Here is a 20,688-nt window from a genome sequence, read left to right on the forward strand (position 1 = left end):
GACACTAAAGAGCTTGCAGGATGCTTTTGCCACCAGAATTCTCAAAAGGCTTCCTCTGACAGTTAACAGTGGAAGCCACAGGCTTCCAAGAGGTGCAGGAAGCAGGAAAACAGGCCTAGGGAGGAAAAGGATCTGAAGGGGAATGAGTGGTTGCGGGCCAGGCGGAAGGACTCTCCATCACGCCTTCAAACCGCAGAGAGATCTGTGTATTTCTAAATTCTCCATGCAGAATATAAGCAATAATAAGAAAAATGATTGTAAAAGTTGTAAAAGAACAACACTCAGTTCAGGTGTACTATACTCCAGGAAGGAATCCTTGCCCCTCGCCCCCACCAACGTCAAGTGCCCACTCCCCCCTCATCATGAGTTCCCAGCTGACTGTGCCCCTGAACCTGGCACTTTGTGTTCCAGTGAATATCTTTTTTTTTTCCAGTGAATATCTTCTGCTTGAGGTCCAATACTGCATCACACTCACCTCGGAATTCCTCGCACCTGGTGCTAGGAGGAGTTAGTATAAGCTTGTTGAATAAATTTTATAAGTAAGAATTACAGAAATGGATGATAGTAGGGAGAGTGGAAATTAAAAAGTGAGATCTGGCTTCGGTTTCAGAAGGGTCAAGCTGGTTCAGCTAAGGGGTGCTATGTGTTGGCAGGGTGGAATTACTACCAATTTATCAGTATAGAAACTTGACCTTCAGCCAAGCTCAATGTCTTGTTTAGGGCAAGTTCATGGGCTTTCTCCTAAAAATGCACAGGCCTCGTGAAATTCACCCCCCCATAAGAGAGAACCACCAGAGGGCCTAGGGAGGAGATGAATCTTTTTTCCTTTTTTCAAGTGCCACCATACCTTACAAATAAAGATCACCTATGACCTAATTTATAGAACATGCGAGTTAATTTAGATTTTTTTTTAAAGAGACATTAAACTTACTGGTTTGAAAATTTTTTGGACATTCATCTGTATTCAATAAATACAATATACTAAAATGCTCTTTGCTTCAATGTGGTTAGATAGAAGTGAGAAAGGAGAGCCGGAATTGAGGAAGGAAAGGAGAGAAGGAAATAGAAATAGAAAAGAAATAGAAAAAGGAGACAACATTGCAAGGAAACGTCCAGAAGGAGGCTCCTGTGACATCCTGCAGGTCACTGGACTATAGAATTCGAAGGAAGTAACCTCTTGTTAGCATGCTGTGAAATTTTAATATTTCCCTTTTTAAAACTTTAACTCTGTTCCAGCTAGGTCACCAAGCTCACCCCTTATCTTGTCAACCTTCATTGGGTATCCTTCTATATACACAGGATTCCATGTGAGGCTCTAGGGAGCAAAAATGCAGGAAACCAGGGTCTCCCCATCATAAGAATGAAGCAGTGAGATGAGAGGGTAAAGGCAGCTGGGTGAAGGTGTGTGGGTGCAGAGGTACTTTCAGGATTAGACACCAGTTGGGCTGAGTCCAGGCAGAAGGCTTTGGTGGGGTAAGAGCATTCCGTGCAGGGCTAACAGCAAGAGCAAGGGTGCAGAGGGCCTACAGAGGCTCCAGGTTCAGGAATCTTGGTCCTTTTCCCTATAATCCCCAGGGTCCCTTTCTCCATAAGCTCCTCCCAGGGTATGTTGCTGGAAGACAGGGCAGTTCTTTTTTGGTCCTGGGAAGTTTTGCCAGATATCCCTTCCCCACACCCCCTAACCTCAACAGCCGATTGCACACGAGGCCTGACAGTCCTGCTCCAGTGAGGCTCACTGGCCCAGGCTTCTCCATCCCTAGGCCCCAGGATGGGGCGATGGGGTGAGGTTGGTGTCCTAGACCTTAAGCATTGTCCTTAGTAGAACATAAGACTCTGAGGTCTTCAAGACTGGGCATCTCCCCTCATGCTTAGCCTGGCTCTTGAGCTCCCCTCAAGTAGCACCCCATCTTCCCAGACCCAAGGATCCCAAAGCAGGAGGTCAGGATCCCACCTTTCAGAGGTTCAAAGTCCACACTAGCAGATGGGGAAAGGACATCTCCTCTTTCTTTTAGGGCTTCCATTTCTGACAGCAGCCACCAGGCACAGCCTTCATGTTGTCTGGCAGATGTTTATTTTTCAGCTTAGGGGGATCCCTGGGTTGCAATCTCTGTGTTCCACAGTGGGTCTCAGCCAGGCCTGGCCCATGCACGTTCCCTAGTGGCAACCTTGACTGAGGAGGGGGGCGCGAATCACCTCGAAACACCAGTGCGACAGCCCAGCTCCCTGCGCACACAGATGGTGAAGCTCCCGGTCCCTCCCCCACAGCGGGAGGTGGGTGTCCTGGCCCCACGCCCACACCTTGGGCACTTGTGCCTGTGCCCCCTGCCCACCCCTGGTGGCGGAACTGGCCGAGGGCGCAAGGGAGCGCTGCAGAGAGGTGGGCAGGAGCGCCTGCTCCAGGGGCTGGAGAACGCATCTCGCTCTCGGAGACTGGGCAGGGCTTCATCTGGGAGCCGGCGGCTGCTGAATAATGAATTCCGACTGGGAGCCCGCACTCCCAGGCTGCAGGCGGGGCGCTCAGCACGCGCGCACACACCCCACATACACGCTGGGCTGACGCCTGGGACGGCCGCTGGCCCGGCCGGGAGGCTCTGGAACCGCTGCAAGGAGGGCTCGCGGGCTCCGGGTGCCCGGGTCTGTGGGCCGCTTGGAGGGGGCGCGGAGGAGGCGGCGGCGCGGAGAGGGGAGGCGTGAGAGCGGGAGCCCAGCCCCGCCGCGCTCCCCCCTTCCCGGCCGCTCCCGCCCGGCCGTGTCCGGGCTCCCCACACCGGCATGGCTCTGCTTGTCCACCTCAAGACGGTCTCGGAGCTGCGGGGCAGGGGCGACAGGATCGCCAAAGTGACTTTCCGAGGTAGGGAACCCCCTGTCGTAGGGGGACCCCAGCTCTGGGCTGGCGGGGATAAGGCAGGGCAGGGAGGATGGATGGGAAAAGTTCTGGCAAGGTGGGGGCCACGAGGCTTTTCGTGAGCAGCCATCTGCCCCTGGCCTGACAGGTGGTTGTGAGTTCCTGAAAATCGGGGTCCCCGTATTGCCGTGTCTGCGTCTGTGTCTGTCCCTCCCTGCACTTGCCAATGCGCCATGTGCCTGGTGGCCTGCAGAGTCCTCTGCCTGCAGGGGGGCCTGGGGAGGTAGAAGTCAGGACCCCACCTCTGAGGTCGGGGGTCCCAGGGCTAAGAGGGCCTCCACTCCCTCTCCCTCCAGAAGATTTCCTTGGACACAGGGTGGGGGTGGGCTCTGCAGACTGGAAGCCCCAGTATGGCTCCTAGAAACCAGGCAGCCAGTAGCTCTCTGGTTGAGGATACTATTGGCTTCTGGCGGATCTGTTGGTGGGCAGAGATCCTTTGGGCTCCACTGGCCTTCCCTCTGTCAACTCTCTTCCTATCGTCCTCCCCACTCGTGCATCCAGCAACCACATACTATGATCTCTGACCAAGGCTGGGGGCTGAGCATGACCCAGGCTCTGTCTTTGAGGAGCCCACATCCAGGGGGACAGAAGGACCAGTGGGGAGGCATGCAGGACAGGTGCATGATATGATGAGGATGGGGACAAGGCAGCACATGAGCCACAGAAGCAGCACCTGACCCAGGCTGGGGCAGGATGGTCAAGGAAGGCTTCCTAGAGGAGGTAGCACCTCAGCTGAAACCCAAGGGACTAGCAGGAGAGAGCAAGGTGAGGAGGTGAGGGCAGAGCTGGTGCAAGGGACAGGATGCTCAAGGCTGGGAGAGGAGTTGGGACATGGAACAAGGAATAGACAGATGATCCACGAGGCTGGAGTCCAGAGTGAGTACAGAAGCCGAGGCAGGAGAGACAGGCATACCAGGGAAGCAAGGCTGCCTTCATCCTGAGGACGATGGGCAGGCCCTGAGGGTTTTAAGTAGAAAAAAGTAAGGCCAGGTTTACCTGTGCTGATTGCCCACCCAGCTCTGCCTCTGCTGGCCACACAGCCCAGCCCTCTGGGCCAGGGGCATCTCTGGTGGCCTTTAAGCAAAGTCCAGGCACTCCTCACTAGACATGGCCTTCCCAGAGACAGGATGAGGATGGGGGGATGGGGAGGAGCTGAGAGGACCCCGCCAGATTAAAGAGCAAAGTGAGCATCGGGCCCAGGCTGCATGCACATCCACACCTGGGTTCGGAGGGAGAGGGGAGACCAGGGACAGCAGCCCTGGTGCCCACATCGCCCCTCAGCTGGAGGCTGAGGTTGTCCATACTGTGGCCTGTTGTGCATAGAATTGGCAGGGGTGCAGGGGATCGCAGTGTCCCTGCTGGCAGGTGGGGGAGGAAGGGGTGGGCAGGCTGCCTGTTGCTTCCCACACTAGCCCAAGGATGGCTTTGTCTGCAGCACTCTGGATCTCTGTGTGCCACCTGCTGGCTTTAGAAAAAGCAAGTGTGTCCTTTCATCTGTGAAACGTGTCCCCATGTTCCAGATAGCACAGTACTTGGCTGTTTAGCTACAGATTACTATGATAGGACAGTTCCTGGCTGCACAAAACCAGTCACATTTGCAGGCAGAGAAACCAAGGCCCCGTTGTAAAGAGATCCACAAGGCAGTAGTGGCGGGGCTGAGGCACAAAACCTCCTCTCCCCCCTCTCCCCCCCAGTCCTGGCTGCTCAATCCTGCAAGCCCTTTATCTCTTCCTGGTCAGCTGGGAGTGAGCACCCTATCTGATGCCCACCTTTTTCTTTGAGCACTGGGGCCAGCCCTCCAACCTCAACTGAACACACAAGAATTTGCCTCTTTGCAACCTGAGCCTCCTAGACTGAGTGGAGAGATCCACTTCCAAAGCTCTATACCTGCAGCTGGTGGTCCCAGACAGAGCTCTGGGGAAGGAGTTGGACCTTAGGAATAGGCCTATGGCAAGCAGATTTCCAGAAAGAGTCCTTTGTAACAACCAGAGATGCCTCAACCATTCATCTGCTGAGCCAGCAGCTGACAACCAGAGATACTCCAAAAGACCAACATTAACAACAATTCAGAGGAACCCACCCATTCCAGAATGTTCCACAGCAGTTCCTCACATCCACAACCACTGATGACCAAGAAAACAGCTGCAGGGGGAAATGGGAAACTGGTGAAGAGTGAGAGGGAGGTGCTGGCCGAGAGTTCCCCTAATCCCTTGAGTAAAGTTCATGACAGTTTGGGTGAGGGAACCCTAGTGAGTTGTGCCTATTGGCAGTGGCCCATGCAGACCAGACTAGCTGGTTGAAATAAGCTTGACCTTACGTGCTGTGCCGTCCAGGACACTTAGAGAAGAGCCCTATAGGTCTGGTGGAAAAGCTCTAGACATGGAGTCAGAAACCCTGGGTCCTACCTGGGTCCCGCCACTCACTTCACCTCGATAGTCCTCATCTTTAAAATGGGCATGTGGATAACATCCACTTCAATGGGTTACTTCAGTGAAATAATAGGCATTGGAGTTTGAGGAAAGAGCATTCAGATGACTGATGTATCTGGGAGGCACCCATTCCACTTCTCCCTGGGGAAGCTGCTGGCTCCTGAACCATCTTCTCTCTAGCCCAACTTCCTAAGGGGAGAGGAGAGCATGTCTGGGGGCTTCCTGACCTATGTCAGGAGCAAGCAACTCGAGCCTGTCCTCTGCTCTGGAGGGACCCCCTGGCTAAGATGTTCATCAGGACCCAAGCCTGAAGCAGACCATCCCTGAGACCCCTGTCCCCATGGAGGCTGGACACCTACCAGCTGTGTCCCTGGTCACCCCTCTCTTCCTGCCACGGGGTCAGCTGGCCACCCACCCTCAGGCTCACACCATGCTCACCACCCAGCTCCATCTTCAGCTCTTAGCTCTTACCCAAAGGCCACTCTTAACCTCATCCTACCCTAATTCATTCACTCCCTGAATGTGCTAATATTTGTGGACAGGCCTAGGACCCTCGGGGTGAAGACACAGCCCCGGCCTGCAGGGGTTATAGTCCATTGAGTCAGACAGGAGACACCGGAAGGCCTGGCCCCCCAGTCCTAGTCATGCACACAGACCCCAGAGTCTCAGAGCCTCGGCTTCCCACGAGCAAGATGAGACTGTGGTCCCCATTTAACTGAGACTCCTACCAGTCAGAAACTGGAGTGGGCTGTCTGGAAAGGAGCCATCTCAATGGCAGGTCACTACTCAAAGAGAAGCAGTATTCCCCTAGCACTTGTCCTTCTTCAACCTGCTAAAATAGTTCTCAGCATCATGAGAACCAGGGTGGGAGAGCCTGTAAGTTCCTCTAGCCCAACCTCTATCTGGTGCTCAGCCCACTGGAACCTGGGAAGAACCTGGACGGTCAGGGAAGTAGCCACAGGCTGTCTGGGGCCAGCCCCGTGATCTTCCCATACTCCCCAACCCTGAGCTTTCCTGCCAAGATACCGGGCTGCAGGATTGGGATGTGAGAGGTGGGCGATGTCTGGAGGCTGGGTCTGATCTCTGAGTAACTCACCTGGCCTGGTGATTGAACCGGAGATAAAGACCTGCTTTTTCAAGGCTTCTCCCTTGGCCCAGAGACTTCTCCTTCCTCCTTTCCCCAGCCCACCCCATGGCATTCCCATAACACTGAATTTCCAGCCATTCCCCAGATACAAGCCCTATATATCTCCAGACCCTAAGGCATTTATTTCTTTTGCCTGGAACAATCCCCACCCTCCAACTTGAGAACTGCCATCAATTCTGTGCATGTTTCAAGGCCCAGCTCCTCATGTCACCTCCTCTGTGAAGCCTTCCCCCTCCCTTGCAGTACCATGTGCACACTCCTGCCACAGCTCTGCTAGGCACTTGGTATTTTAGAAATTGCCCCAGTTCTGTATGTTGCACTCATGTCTGAGCACCTTCAAAACAGGGGTCCCACTTTAGCTATCCTCACCTAGCCTCATGCTGAGCCCCAAGCCCTGTCATCAAAATGAATATGACACAGGTATTGAGGTATTTACTCATTAGTGGGTTTTAAATCTTCCACTGTGGCACTGCCATTCTTTGGCTCAGCGTCCCCAAATGTGAGCCTCCTAACCCCATCCCAGTTCTCTATCTGAGGGGATCTGGGACTGGAAGAGGCCTCAGAAATGACGACAAGAACCCTCCATCGACCTCCTGGCCCAGGGGGTCTTCTGGGGCCCCAGAGGGAGGCTGACCTCACCTTTTAGCAAACGCTAGGGAGTCCAGGTCCAGCCCACAGGTCAGAAGTAAGAGGGGCCATATGTGGCCCAAGCCCTTCATAGAACATGCTCTTTCTGAGCACAGCTGCTGTGTACAACACATGGTACAGAGTGTGGCTTAATAGGCAAACCAGGGTCTCATAATGAGATAGGGGAGCAGAGATGTGTGCAGACATAATGGGGAAATGTCATCCAACTCAAGAGGGCCCAGGTGTACCTACGGTGAGGCCTGTTTAGGGGATGGCAGCTTACTTCTTGCACATGTGGAGATGCAGAGGGGGGGGTTGTTGTGGGAGGTGAGGCAAATGGCGGGGGGCGGGGGGGACCGGAGGCCAGAAGAAGGAAGCCACAGGTTTGGGTGGAACAGAGGCTGCTGGGGAGTGGGCAGGGAAGGAGATGAGCCAGGATCCATGGGGCCAGGTGAGAGACTGTATGCTGGGAGGGGATGAGGCCCCAGCCTGGGCACAGGGGACAAGATGCTCCCACTCGTGGCTGTGGGGACCACTCAGATTCCAAATTAGATTACTTTTCCCCATTAAAATGGAGGAGCTCTCCCTCTTGATAAATAGGACTTCTATCTGGAGACTTCTCTGCCATCTCTGGTGAAGGAGGCAGAGTACCCCAGTGCCCCCAGTCTTGCGATGCTCCCAGGATGCCTGGGCCTGTACGTGCACTCTGGCCCAGCCCATACCTCCTCTCCGAGGGGACATGGGTTAGGTGTTGCTCCCTGCAAGGGGGTGGGCATTGCCCCCACGGAAGGGGACAAATGGAGGGGACCCGTAGGCCAGCCTCTGCAACGCACACTGGCTGTGGACTCAGCTCTGTGCTTTCCCTGTGCCTCCCACATCCTCCCCTGTACCCAGCACTCACAGGTCCCTCGCCAGCTGGGGGCGGGGGTGGGCACAGATCTTCTCTGTCTAAAATTCCAGGTGGCAAATGTCCCCCTCTCCCGCCCAGAACAACCCAACACAGGCCTTGGGGAACATGCAGAGCACGCTGAAAGTTCCCCAGGCCTCTCCTGCTTTGATGAGTGTGTTTTCATGTTATGGAAATGACCATAAAATTATCTTCTGCTACAAAGGCCCTCAGCAAAAATGCTGCTGGAAATGTGCTCAAGCATAGACTTGCAAATGATTTCCCTAAATTGCAATGCCTTCCTTGGTTATCTTACCCACCTTTACTCATAACATAAAAGCTACAGCCCTCCCACCTACGCCCATGGCTGGGTCTGATCTCTTTTTTGTTATTAACTTTTTATAATGGAAAGTCTCAAATACATACAAGGGTTGGGAAAATAAGTAGTGCCTTGGCTACCAAGCTTTCCTCATGCATTCTTAACAACCATCAACTCCTGGCCAGTCCTGTCCCATTTGCTCCTCTCCTACTCCCATACACCAAATTATTTGGAAACAAAGCCCAAAAAGCCATACCATTTCATCTGAAAATATTCAGTACATAGCTATAAAAGACAAAGACTCCATTTTTTTGAGCCCACATACATCACTCCTAAAAAAATAATTCCTTAATATTACCAAATATTCAGTCAATGATCAAATTTCTAATTGTCTCATCAACGTCATAAGTTTTTTCCAGTTCATTAAAAGCTACATTTTCATGTGCTTCGTAAATTAAGTATTTTGTCATTCATTCACTGATTCTTTTTTTTTTTAAGATTTTATTTATTTATGATAGACATAGAGAGAGAGAGAGAGAGGCAGAGACACAGGCAGAGGGAGAGGCAGGCTCCATGCTGGGAGCCCGACGTGGGACTCAATCCCGGGGCTCCAGGATCGCGCCCTGGGCCAAAGGCAGGCGTTAAACCACTGAGCCACCCAGGGATCCCATCATTCATTCATTCTTTCATTCATCCAGATAATAATATTCAGTGAGGGCTAGCTATGTGCCACGTGTGATTTTAGGCATTGGGGTGACAACAATAAATTTAAAAGACATGGTCCTTGCCCTCAAGGGGAAGAGAGTCATTGCACAAGTCATCATGAGCAGCATGATGAGTATTTTGAAAAGGGAGGTGCAGGTGCAAGGCAGCATGAGGCCAAGGAAGCCCACTCAGCTGGGGAGGAGGGGGGTCCGGAAGCTGCCCTGAAAGGGCGAGTCAGGATTCATTAGGAAAAGATGGCAGAAGAGCACATGGAAAGGGAGATGGGAGCAAACCAGGGATACTGGGCCGCCCAAAGTTAGCTGCCTTGGAGCCAACAAGATGAAGCTGGAATGTGCACAGGGCCCGGGGAGGAGATTTTATTGAGGGGTTACAGAGGATGGGCTGATACTTAAGCTGGAACAAAACCTACAAAAGGCCCCATTCCAGGCAGAAGAGCTAATATCAGTACAGATGTGATGGTGTGGAGTCACATCAAGGGTTTAGGGAACTGGGAGTGCTTACTGAGGGAAGAGTGGGAATGGCATGGAAGGGAGGCTGGGACCAAACACAGAGGCTTTGAACTTCATTTTGTTAGTGAATAGGAGTCAATGATGCTTTTAGAAGGAGAATAGGACAGAGTCACCTGGTTTTGGAAACGACATTCTAGATATCAGGACCCCAGGCCAGAAGCCCAGGGAGGAAGCTGGGGCAGTGGTACAGGTAGAAGGCTGTGCCTTAATGGAGAGGCTGTGGGTTAGGAGAGAAGGAATGACATTGGTTCAGAGAGGAGTTAGTGAGCCCTGGAGTGGGTAGGGAGCAAGAGGGCAGAATTTCTTACTTGGGTACCAGGAATGGTGGTGAGGCCACTGACAGAGAAGGGGAGCATGCAAGGACAGGCTTGCCTGTCAGTCATTCTAGTGAAAATGTTCTCCAGAATGCCAGAGATCTGGCTTGGTACAGTGAGTGCCCAGGAAGGTGCTGGCACCCAGTGATTTGAGAATCCAGGGGGTAAGAGTAGATCTAGGAGAAGGTGAGATATGTCTGAGTCCTCATAGGGCTGGTTTAGGGTCAAGTGAAAAGGATGATTACATGAAAGGCTTTGCAAATTGTAAAGTACTATGTAAATATAAGGATTATGCTCTTTATCCCAGGGCTGCTCCCGCTGCAGACTTCCGGAGAGACAGGAGTAGAGCAGGTTATGACTCTCAGGGACCCCATGATTCAGGGATTTGGGGAGTGGGCAGAGACTTACTTGACATTCCTTGGGATTCCTGTTGACATCTCAAATACAGCCATGAGATGACGGGGTGAAAACACCGAAGTCACAAAGATGGGCTCCCCCAGGACAGGCAGCAGGGCCAACACGGTGCCTGGCACAGAGCAGCCCTGGAGTAGAGGCGATCACTGAAGGAGCGGGGCCCGCAGGTATAGCAGGAACAGTTGCAGTTAGTGGCAGGGGCCATCCTGGCAGCATCAGGCAGCGGTTGCTCCTTGCATTGATGGTTCCAGAAGTATCTCCTGGGACAGAGAATATCATGTGATCATTTTTACCTTCAGCCCTTGTGTACTTCCTGCCTGGACTGATCCACCCTCAAGATAGTGGCTCAACAGTCTTTTTTTTCTACTTTATTTTTTTTCTCAAAGCAGAAGGGCTCATTAGCTTAGTTGAAAGTTAGTTTCTGCTCACTGGCTTTTTCCCCCCAAGCCAAGGTTTAAGATACAATCGGGATGATAGGTTTTTTTTTTTAAGGTTTTATTTATTCATTAATATGAGAGAGAGAGAGAGAGAGAGAGGCAGAGACGCAGGCAGAGGAAGAAGCAGGGTCCATGCAGGGAGCCCGACATGGGACTCGATCCCGGATCTCCAGAATCAGGCTCTGGGCTGAAGGCGGTGCTAAACCACTGAGCCACCCGGGCTGCCCCCGGGATGATAGCATTAACAATATTTTTACCCCATTTAAGAATGTAAAAAGTCACTTTCCCGCCATGTCTTATTATATGTCCAGTGGCTGGCATAGAGCAGGTATTTTGTGGATCACCAGAACCACAAGTTCCTCTAATCTGGCACAGTAATGGGGGAGCCTGAGACCTGCCAGTAGCTGAGTGTGGCTGGCACTGTCCTAGGCTTGAGAGGAAATACCACACTCTCTCTGCTTCAATGCCTGGTCTGAAAAATAGGAACGGGGGTCATCAGTTAGTTCCATGGCAAAGTAAGAGTTTGAGTGAGCACCTAGAAGAAAGTGGAGGTGTAAGCTGAGGCAAGAGATGTGGTTTATAATCCCTGCCCTGTCGGGATCCCTGGGTGGCGCAGCGGTTTGGCGCCTGCCTTTGGCCCAGGGCGCGATCCTGGAGACCCGGGATCGAATCCCACATCAGGCTCCCGGTGCATGGAGCCTGCTTCTCCCTCCGCCTGTGTCTCTGCCTCTCTCTCTCTCTCTGTGACTATCATAAATAAATAAAAAATTAAAAAAAAACATATAAAAAAAAATAATAATCCCTGCCCTGTCCCCTGCCTCTCTGCATAAGTCTGAGTTTGTACTGTGTATACCTGGGTGTTCACAGGATAGGCAAAGGAGAGATAAATGAATGAAGGTCGAAATTATATTTGAATGAGATTTGTGGAAAATAAAAGGTTTGAAGTAGATGGAGCAATAGGGGAAAGAGAAAGGGCAGCCTTCCCCTCTGAGTGGCCCAGGGACTCTGCATAACCCAAATCTAGCTCTCTGAGTCGCTGGTGATTTTCAGAGAGCACATTATTTAAGGAACATCTTTGGGAGAAAGTGTTATTACAGGAGATAATTACAAACAACTAGACACAAGAATCATTAGAAATATAGAACATTTGACAACACCATCAACTGCCTTGACCTAATTGGCATTTCTAGGACATTTCACCCCAAACTGAAAGATAAACATTCTTCTCACATGCACATGGAATATTCATCAAGGTAGACCATACACTGGGTGATTAAACAAGTCTCAATATACTTCAAATGACTGACATCCTGCAAAGGATATTCTCTGACTGCTCTAGAATTCTCTTTGAAAGTAATAACATTAAGAGATCTTTAAAAGCTCCAAATATTTGAAAATTAAACAATACCTTCTTAAATAACCTATGGTCGAAGAATTAAACAAAAGAGAATTTATAAAACATTCCTGCTGAATGATAATGAAAATACATGTCAGCATGTATAGTTTTAAATGTCTACCGCAGAAAAGAAAAAAAGTCTAAAATCAGTGATCTAGGTTTCTGTCTTAAGAAGCTACTAAAAGAAGATTAATTAAGCCTAAACCTTAAAAGCATCATGCTAATTGAAATAAGCCAGACATAAAAGGCCACGTATCATATGGATCCATTTATATGACATGCCTCAAATAGACAAACCATAGAGATAGAAAGTAGACTAGTTGTTGCCTGGGACTGGGGCAATGGGGAATGACCGCTAGTGAGTGTGGGCTTCCTTTTGGGATGATACAATATTCTGGAATTAGATAGTGGTAAAGGTTGAACAACTTTTTAAATGTACCAAAATCACTGAATTGAAGACTTTAAGTGGGTAAATTATATGGTTTGCAAATTACATTTCAATAAAGAAAATGTAAGTAAATACAACCAAAAAATATTAGAACCAAGAGAATAAAAAAGGAAATGAGGAAGCCAACAAAACTGAAAGGTGATTCTTTGAAAAAAAATTAATAATATAGGTAAACTGTAGCAAGAATGACCAAGAAAAAAAGCAAGACAATGCAAATTACCAATATCAGAATGAAAAAGGTGATATCATTTCATCAAAAAGAAAATAAAATACCATGAAACTGTATCTCAGTAAGGTTCTACAACTCAGATGAAATGGACAAGTCCCTTGAAAAACACTTTACTAAACTGACACAAAAAGAAATTGAAAATGATAAGAGTCCAAGATCTAATAAAGACATGAAATTAGATATAAAAATGATGTTGATAATGATAATGAGAAAACTGCTTTCATCAATAAAACTTTAGACCTCTATTGCTTCATGGGTGAATTCTAGAAAATGTTTAAGAAAGAAATAATACTAATTTTACACAAACTTTCAGAAAATAGAAAAGAAGGAACACTCCATAACTCATTTTATAATACCAAACCCTGATAAAGATCTTATACAAAAAGAATACTAGAGCCTAATATCCCTCATGAAAAAAGACATAAAAATCCTCAATAAAATATTAGTCAATTGAGTTGCAATCCATGACAGGGATAACGCACCATAACAAGTGAATTTTATCCCAGGAATGCAAGGTTAGTTTAAAATTAGAAAACTAATCAAAGAATTTCACCATATTAACACAATATAAGAGAAAAAACCTCCGACAGGTAAGAAATGCTTTTGACAAAATCCAATACCTATTCATGAGAAGAATGCTCAGCCAACAGGGAAGAGAGGGGATCTTCCACAATCTGATAAAGGGCAAGTACAAAAAACATCTGGCTAATATCATACTTAATCTTGAAACAAAAAATATTTATACACAGAATATTACTCAACAATAAAAATAAATGAATTACTGTTATATTCAACATGGATAATATAATATAAATATTATATTGACCAAAAGAAGCCAGAAACAAAGAAGTACATTCTATATAACACCACTTATATATAAAGTTTAAAACAGGCAAAACTAACCTTTGGTAATAGAAATCAGCAGTGATTACTTATAGGGGGTAGAGGCTGAATGGAAAGAGGGGGGCAAGAGACCATCTTGAGAAAACGGAGATGTTCTAAATCCCGATTATATGATTATTACATAGGTATATTCAGTTATTGAAACACATTTAGTTGTGTGCTTAAGATCTGTGCATGTAAATTTTACCTTGTTAAAAAAAAAAAGAGCTGATCACACCTAAAATACCTAAAACTTGAAGAATATGTAGATGAGGAAGAAAATAGTTTCTGATTATATACTACTAAAAATAAGCTAACAAAATGGGATTCACAGTAGAGAAGATCATTTTTATATTTAAGATGTAACTTAAATGTCAAAAGCAAAAACAGTACCCTTTAATGGAATAATGGCCTTTTTTTTTTTTATTGGGTGATGAACTAAGTCCCAGGTGTACAAGCACTACCATTTGCTTCATTTTATGGATGAAGAAACTAACAAAGAGAGGTTAACTTCTCCAAGGACACATGGCTAGCAAGGGGTTGAGCTGGGGTTTGAACTCAGTCTGATCCAAGAGCCTATCACTCTCCTGTGACCTCCTGTGCCTGTAAGGGACTTGACACTTCACTCAGTGTCAGTTTCCAGTTCCAGGGTATAGGTTGGTCCAGGACAATTGCCTCCAGTTTACAGATGATGGCTCTGAGGCTCTGAGGGGTAGCATAGCCAGCTCCAGGCATGAGTACAGGGCGTGATGTTCCTGAAGCTTGTTCTCAGGACATTCTCCTTCACCTTTAGATGGCCCTCCACCCCCACCTTGTGTTCTCTCAGGAACCCAGGACTCCAGGACCCCCCTCCCAGATCTTCCTTCAGTGGACTGCTCCCTAAGGGTCAACCTTTTTCATTTTCCCCTTGACCATCAGAATTCTCCTGTCCTGTATCCTGCTCTTTCAAGGCTCCATTCTCTGTTCTCACAAACATTTGCTCACACTGTGAGCCTCTAATGGATGTCCTTCTCTCTCCCATCTTCCCAGGGCCAATGCCCCTGCCTCTACCATGTCTTCCTTGATCTGCTAAGATGAGGTCATTTCTCCTTTTCCTAAGTGCTCATGTTATCACACTTTGTTGCATGCCAATGATCCAATTTTGCCTTTGTGTAGGAGCTTTTACATGTCTGACCTATCTATCCATCCCCCTTCTGGATTGTAATAAGCTTCTTCCATCAGTGTCCCAATACAAAATATTTTTGTATAACCCCCATCCCCTCCTCCAGAGCCAAATGGCCACGCTGACACAGCAGGAGCAGAAGACCCCCTTGCATGTGGGAGGGAACGAATGCACACCAGCTAACAACCCAGGCCCTACATACCTGCCTTTTCTCAAGGTCTGGTTCTAACAAGGTCAACTGTCTGGAAGAGGGAGCTGTTTGGTGCAGACATCACATGTTGTACCCTTAAGTCATGTCACATGAAAGGCTAGTGCTCCATCCTGCAAATGAGACAAGAATTGAGCTGACCTTCTTCTAGAAGGGTAACTATAGGAGGGATATGGTAAATGGTAAATGACATACCAGATACTTCTAGGTAGCTTTGGACTCTTGAGTCCCTTCATCTGGTGTGTCCAATGTCGTGGCACTTCTTACGCTCATGAGCTGAGTCGACTCTCCAAACTTCGTTTATTGACTCAAGGAGTTTATTCCAAACCCAACAGCTCTGCTGTCCCACCAGCAGCTGCCTCTGAAGGAAGGGGGTGCCATTCAATCCTCCTCATCTGATCTCCTGCTCACTCTGTCCACAAAGCCTCCCTGATGCAAGGAATGGGCTATTTTTCTTTCTTTCGGACCTCTTTCTCAATCTTCTCCGTGGCAAGAAAGGTGATTGGATACTGGGATTTTAAATGGTTTTGTCTGAAAGCCATTAATAATGGAACTGAAATGTCAACACGACTGGTGTTAAGTGGAGAAGATGGCAAGTGGAAATGAACTCGAAAGGAAGACAGGGTTAGGAATACCCACTGATAACTTGGAAGGGATTACAGAAGTCCCCTGGCTCTGTCCTAATGAATACAAAGGACCACCAGAATGATCCCTGCCACTGTTTGCACAAACTCACCTAAAAACCAGCTTTTCAAAAATGCTTAAGGACATTCTGTTTCTGTACAACTGATTTGATTTGGTTTAGCAAATCTTTTTTTTTTTTTTTCCCTAAACATCTAGAGGTAAAATTGAGCTCATCCTGTTTGACAATATTCACCACATTTAAATCCCCAGAGCCTGAGGCAATGAGGTTTTACTGCATTTCGGAACAGAGCCCTGGTGTATAAATTCTGCAGTGGCTAATTTCACTGTATTCTATGTTCTCTGTAACAAGGCTGTAAGAAATAAATAAGCAGGGATGGGTTTGAGGCTCTGAGGCTTTGTGCGCTATGCTGGAGTCCCTCCCTGCCTCCGCCCGGGCTGCCCTGCTTGGTTTTCACTCCAGGAAACCCTTGAACACAGCATATTCAGGAAACCTTGAACACAGCTCATTGCGATCTTTGAGGATTAAGAGGTCTTTGATTATTCAGAGCGGCAGGTCCTTGGGGAAGGCCCAGCGCACACATAGGCTCACGTGGTCCCCAGTTTATATTGTGTGTTACCTGTGGGGAAAATCAGAAGAAACTAGGGCACCATCTCTCATGCTTCCCTATCCTCCCCTGGCTGCCCTGGGGTTGGTTGGTGAGATTTTTCTATCATGCTTTTTTGTTTTGTTTTGTCCCTGGCTAGTGCTAAAGAATCTTTGTTTCCCATCTGTCTCCTTCACATCTGTTTTATGTGTATATGTCTTCTGCTTCATAGCTTCTTCCTCATTATCTGAGATGCAACCCCTTCCCAACACACCCATCCTCCACACACACATACATACACGCACACGGATCTCTACTTACCTCTAACTTCGAACCCCTGGCCTCCCCTTGTCAGGGGGTAGCTACATGCTTGCTCCTGAGTTCTAAAGACAGGCAGGCCCTGGAGATCTCTGTACCAGCCCTCTTATTATGCTAACGAGAGAACCAAGGCCAGGGGGTGGAAGTGGCTCCCAGGGCATAGAGCCCCATGGCAGTGCAGGGTCAGAGGGGGCTCACTCCAGCCTTCCCTGGCCTGGCACTGGCTGGCCATACTGGGGCAGTGTGCACTCCCCTCCCTTGCCCTCTCTGCCAAAGTCCTCTCCTGGGTCCCTATCTTGTCCATCAGTGACAAACCAAACTAAGCCTCAGAATGGAGCTAAACTCCGCCTTGAGATGGTCCTTCAATGACATGGACCATTGCTTTAAGTCAGTGGGGATTTCAAAGCATTTTTCTCTCAATGACAGTAGTACAGCATGGTCACGGAAAAAACTTCAAACTTCAGCATATACAGTAGAAGGTCAAAGTATCCTGCTTTCAATCTCTTCTTACTCTCCCTAGCCAGAAGTAACCATTTCTAATGGTTTGAGATCATTGTCTATTCACAGATACAAGAATTTGGTTTGGGTGTTGGGGGCGGGGGGAGTTGTATACAGGATCCTGTTATGCATGCAGCTTTTTTTTCCCCTTTGGTGAACAACTGAAACATGCCAATAAATTAATCCTAAATAATAATTTCTTCTTAATGCCACCTACCTCTGGGGTTCTCCTCATAGGAATTACAAGTCCTTCCCACATGCTTCCACCCCCCACACACCAAAAAGACAAAACATCCCCTTTGAAACAATATTTATCTTTCCTTCTCTGTACCACTTCTCTGTCTCACATAACACTGTATCTTGGAGTATGGATTATATAGTATTGATCCGACAACCTGTTCCAGCTCCTACTAGACCATCAGCTCCTTGTGGGCAAGGATACTGTGCTCTTTATCCATCCCTTTATCCTGAGTCTCCAGGAGGTAGCCTGGTACCTTGTAGACTCCAGTGAATGTTTCCCCAAGTAAACTAAACTGGCCTGGGTGTCCCACACACTGCTCACCCCATGTCCACACCGCCCCCCCCAACCTGGTTCTTCCAGCAACCTGGTTCTCCCAGGATGGGATGGAAGAGCGGGCAGCTTGGCTTCTGTCCTGGTAGGTGGTGTATGGATGTGGGATGGTGGGGGCTGGGAAAACGTGTCCGTATCACATTCGATAGTACCCACGCCAGTGTTAAAAGGAGGGGCTGGCTTGTGGGAGAAGCCACTTCAGGCTTTCCTCTCCAAGGGTGCCAGAAAAATGAATGAGAGAGTAGGAGTAGTAAAGTCCCTTGGCTTCCAGGGGAGGAGGGTCTGGGGTGTGCCTGGTTGTCCCGGGGCCTGGCTTGGGCAGGAGCTCCTGGGCCTGGCTGCAGACACAGGCACAGAGGGGGCGCTGCCAGTTGGCAGGGCGCCCGCTGCCCTCGGACCAGTCTTCTGCTCGGGGCAGCTGCAGGCCAGGGAAAGCCAGCAGAGCCGAAGAGACAGCAAACAAGGCCAGGAAAGCCACCGGGAGAGCAGCAAGGTGGATCAAAGAGTCCAGGGCTCCCCTCTCACGCCTATACCTCTGACCAGCCTGTCCCTTTTTATGTCAATGTCCCATTTGTGAAGTGGAGCTAGCGGCCTTTGACCTGCATGTGTCGCAGGGCTCCCAAGGGGGTCAGATGAGACAATATGGGAACTTGCCTCATCTTGGGGGAGCACTGCACATGACATGGGGCCCCCAGTTGATAACAAGTGCTATGTGGATCCAAATGCTGTGGTGGCGAGTGCCAGGTGGAGGTCTGACCCCAGGCTTCTTGTCCTTTTTCCCCACCCAGGGCAAGCCTTCTACTCCCGGGTGCTGGAGAACTGCGAGGATGTGGCGGACTTCGACGAGGTAGGATGCCCTGTGGGGAGCTCAAGCCCCAGCCACAGGGGCGCGCTGGCCCCAAATGCCTCCCCACCTTTCCCTTTGCCCAGGAGAGCTGGGTGCAGAGTGACCCAGGCCCAGCCCACAGCCTGCTGCCCTCGGGGGGATTTTTGTTCTCCAGAGAAAGGGCCCGCAGGTGTTATAGCCCTAAAAGTGAGCCCCCAGGTGCGCCTGGGTGACTCAGTCGGTTAAGTTTCTGCCTTAAGTTCAGGTCATGATCCCAGGGGTTATGGGATCAAACCCCACATCACGCTCCCTGTTCAGCACGGCGTTTGCTTCTTCCTCTTCTGCTCCCACTCCTGCTCCCCCTGCTTGTGCGCAAAATTAATTAATTAATCAATTATTATCTTTTAAAAAGATAAAATAAAATAGTAGCAAGCCCCCAGCTGAGGTGAGGGCCCAGCAGCACAGAAGAGGGGCTTCCCTCCCCACTTCCCTGGGCACACGGAGGGCTCAGGCTAACCCTACCTGGGCTTCCAACAAAGCCAGTCTCGTATGGATGGCACTCTTGTGTCTCTAAGAGCTATTGAGGTACTTTTCCCACTGCATCTCCCAAAAAAGCTATTTTTCTTTTGAACCTTGGGCTCAGAGGGTTGAGTGCCCCTGTTTATGGCACATTATCTCATTGTTCCTACTACCCTACTCTTGTTCTGATGTATGTTTTGTGTGTCATGTGTCATTCTCCTTTATCCACATTCCTTCCTTTCGTCTACAACCACTCTGATGTGTTTAATGTGGAACCTCTGGTTTCCTGTATGTCCTCACAAAATTTGTGTGGCTATCTTGTGAAGATATAACTCATGTTTTAGCTAAATGGCATTGTGTTACATATTTTACTTCACCGAGCAAGATTTTTCAGTTTCATCCATGTTGCTACGCTAATCTGCTGCTTCTCCCTGCTGCACAGAACTCTGGGCACATCCAACACACATGAGGGTGTTTGGCCACCCTGGTTTGTCTGGGACCAAGGGGGATCCTGGCACACAGACTGTAAGGGATAAAATGGGAAAAATCCTGGTCAAATTGGGATAAATTGGTCATCCTGCAGATCCTTTACCTAATAATTCCTCCAGAGAGGAACTTCCAACTTGCCTCTGAAACCACATGCGAGGTAATCAGAAGGCAATGAATATTCTTATGCATGTCCTCTTTGGACTTCTGTGAACATTTCTCTAGAGTACACACCAGGATCTGAAATTGCTAGCTCACAGGGTATGCTTACTCAGCACGGCCAAGGTCTACACTTCTACCAGCAATGTGAGAGGACCCCTGATTCCCAATCCTCATCTACATCTAGTGGTATTCAGCTCTCTGATCTTCACCAGTCTAACAGTGTGCCTCGTTTTTTTTAAATAGTATATTTAAAGTTTCCTTTTTGGTAAATTGCCTGTTCATATTCTTTTCCCTTTCCCCCTGTTGGTATAGCTAGTTGTCTTTTTCTCATTGATTTGCAGTAGCTCTTTATGCATCCAAGATATCAACCCCTTGTTGAATTTCGAGATTGAAATTTCTCTTAGTCCGCCATCTATTAGCTTTGTCCCCTCACTGATTAGAAGTCCTTAATCCCGGTGTGTTTTCAAGTTTTGCTGAAGATATATTTACACTCTTCTAGATTACAGATATGTTGCTCTACATTTTCTGATTATATAATTGTATCTTTTTTTTTTACCTTGCATGTGGTTTTAGAGGGGGCACAGTTTTATTTTTCTCCATATAAGAAACAACTTTTCCTAACATCAATTTGAGAAGCAATCAATCATCTCTCCATTTAGGGTCTATGTCTTAGCCTTCTATTCTATCCCTTTAATCTGTTTGTTCTTGAACTTTATCACACTGTACTCATTAATATGACATTTTTGTATGTATTAGTATCTGATGAAGCAAGTTCCCTCTGTTTCCTCTTCTTTTTAAAGGGTGAACTGTTTGTGGACCTTTAATCTTCCAGATAATTTTTAAATAAGTTTATCAAATCCTTCCAAAAACCAACCAGAATTTTGATTAAGTTCCATTGGATTTAAAAATCAATTGAGGAAGATGTCAATTTTTTATAATATTAAATCATCTACTCAAACTATCCACCTCCCTTTACTGGCATTTTTAAGTTTACTGCATAGAAGTCGTATGATCTTCATTATTTTCTCTTATTATTTTTAA

The 20,688-nt window shown here is 48.2% G+C and overlaps 1 protein-coding gene across 12 annotated transcripts in view; it reads left to right on the forward strand.

Moving 5' to 3' along the window:
- Positions 1-20,688, forward strand: part of OTOF (otoferlin) — a 215,659-nt gene that overhangs the window by 116,565 nt on the left and 78,406 nt on the right. For 7 of the 12 annotated variants that reach the window (XM_072767459.1, XM_072767463.1, XM_072767460.1 and 4 more), the window contains exons 1-2: positions 2,187-2,851; positions 18,443-18,501. In XM_072767459.1, the coding sequence (XP_072623560.1) occupies positions 2,773-2,851; positions 18,443-18,501 (138 nt within the window). In that variant the 5' untranslated portion in view covers positions 2,187-2,772. Of the gene's footprint in view, positions 1-2,186; positions 2,852-18,442; positions 18,502-20,688 lie in introns of those variants that run through there. The other 5 variants (XM_072767470.1, XM_072767468.1, XM_072767467.1 and 2 more) reach the window with 1 other exon arrangement.

Source organism: Vulpes vulpes, chromosome 8 (genome assembly GCF_048418805.1).
Source record: "Vulpes vulpes isolate BD-2025 chromosome 8, VulVul3, whole genome shotgun sequence".
Lineage (NCBI taxonomy): Eukaryota > Metazoa > Chordata > Mammalia > Carnivora > Canidae > Vulpes > Vulpes vulpes.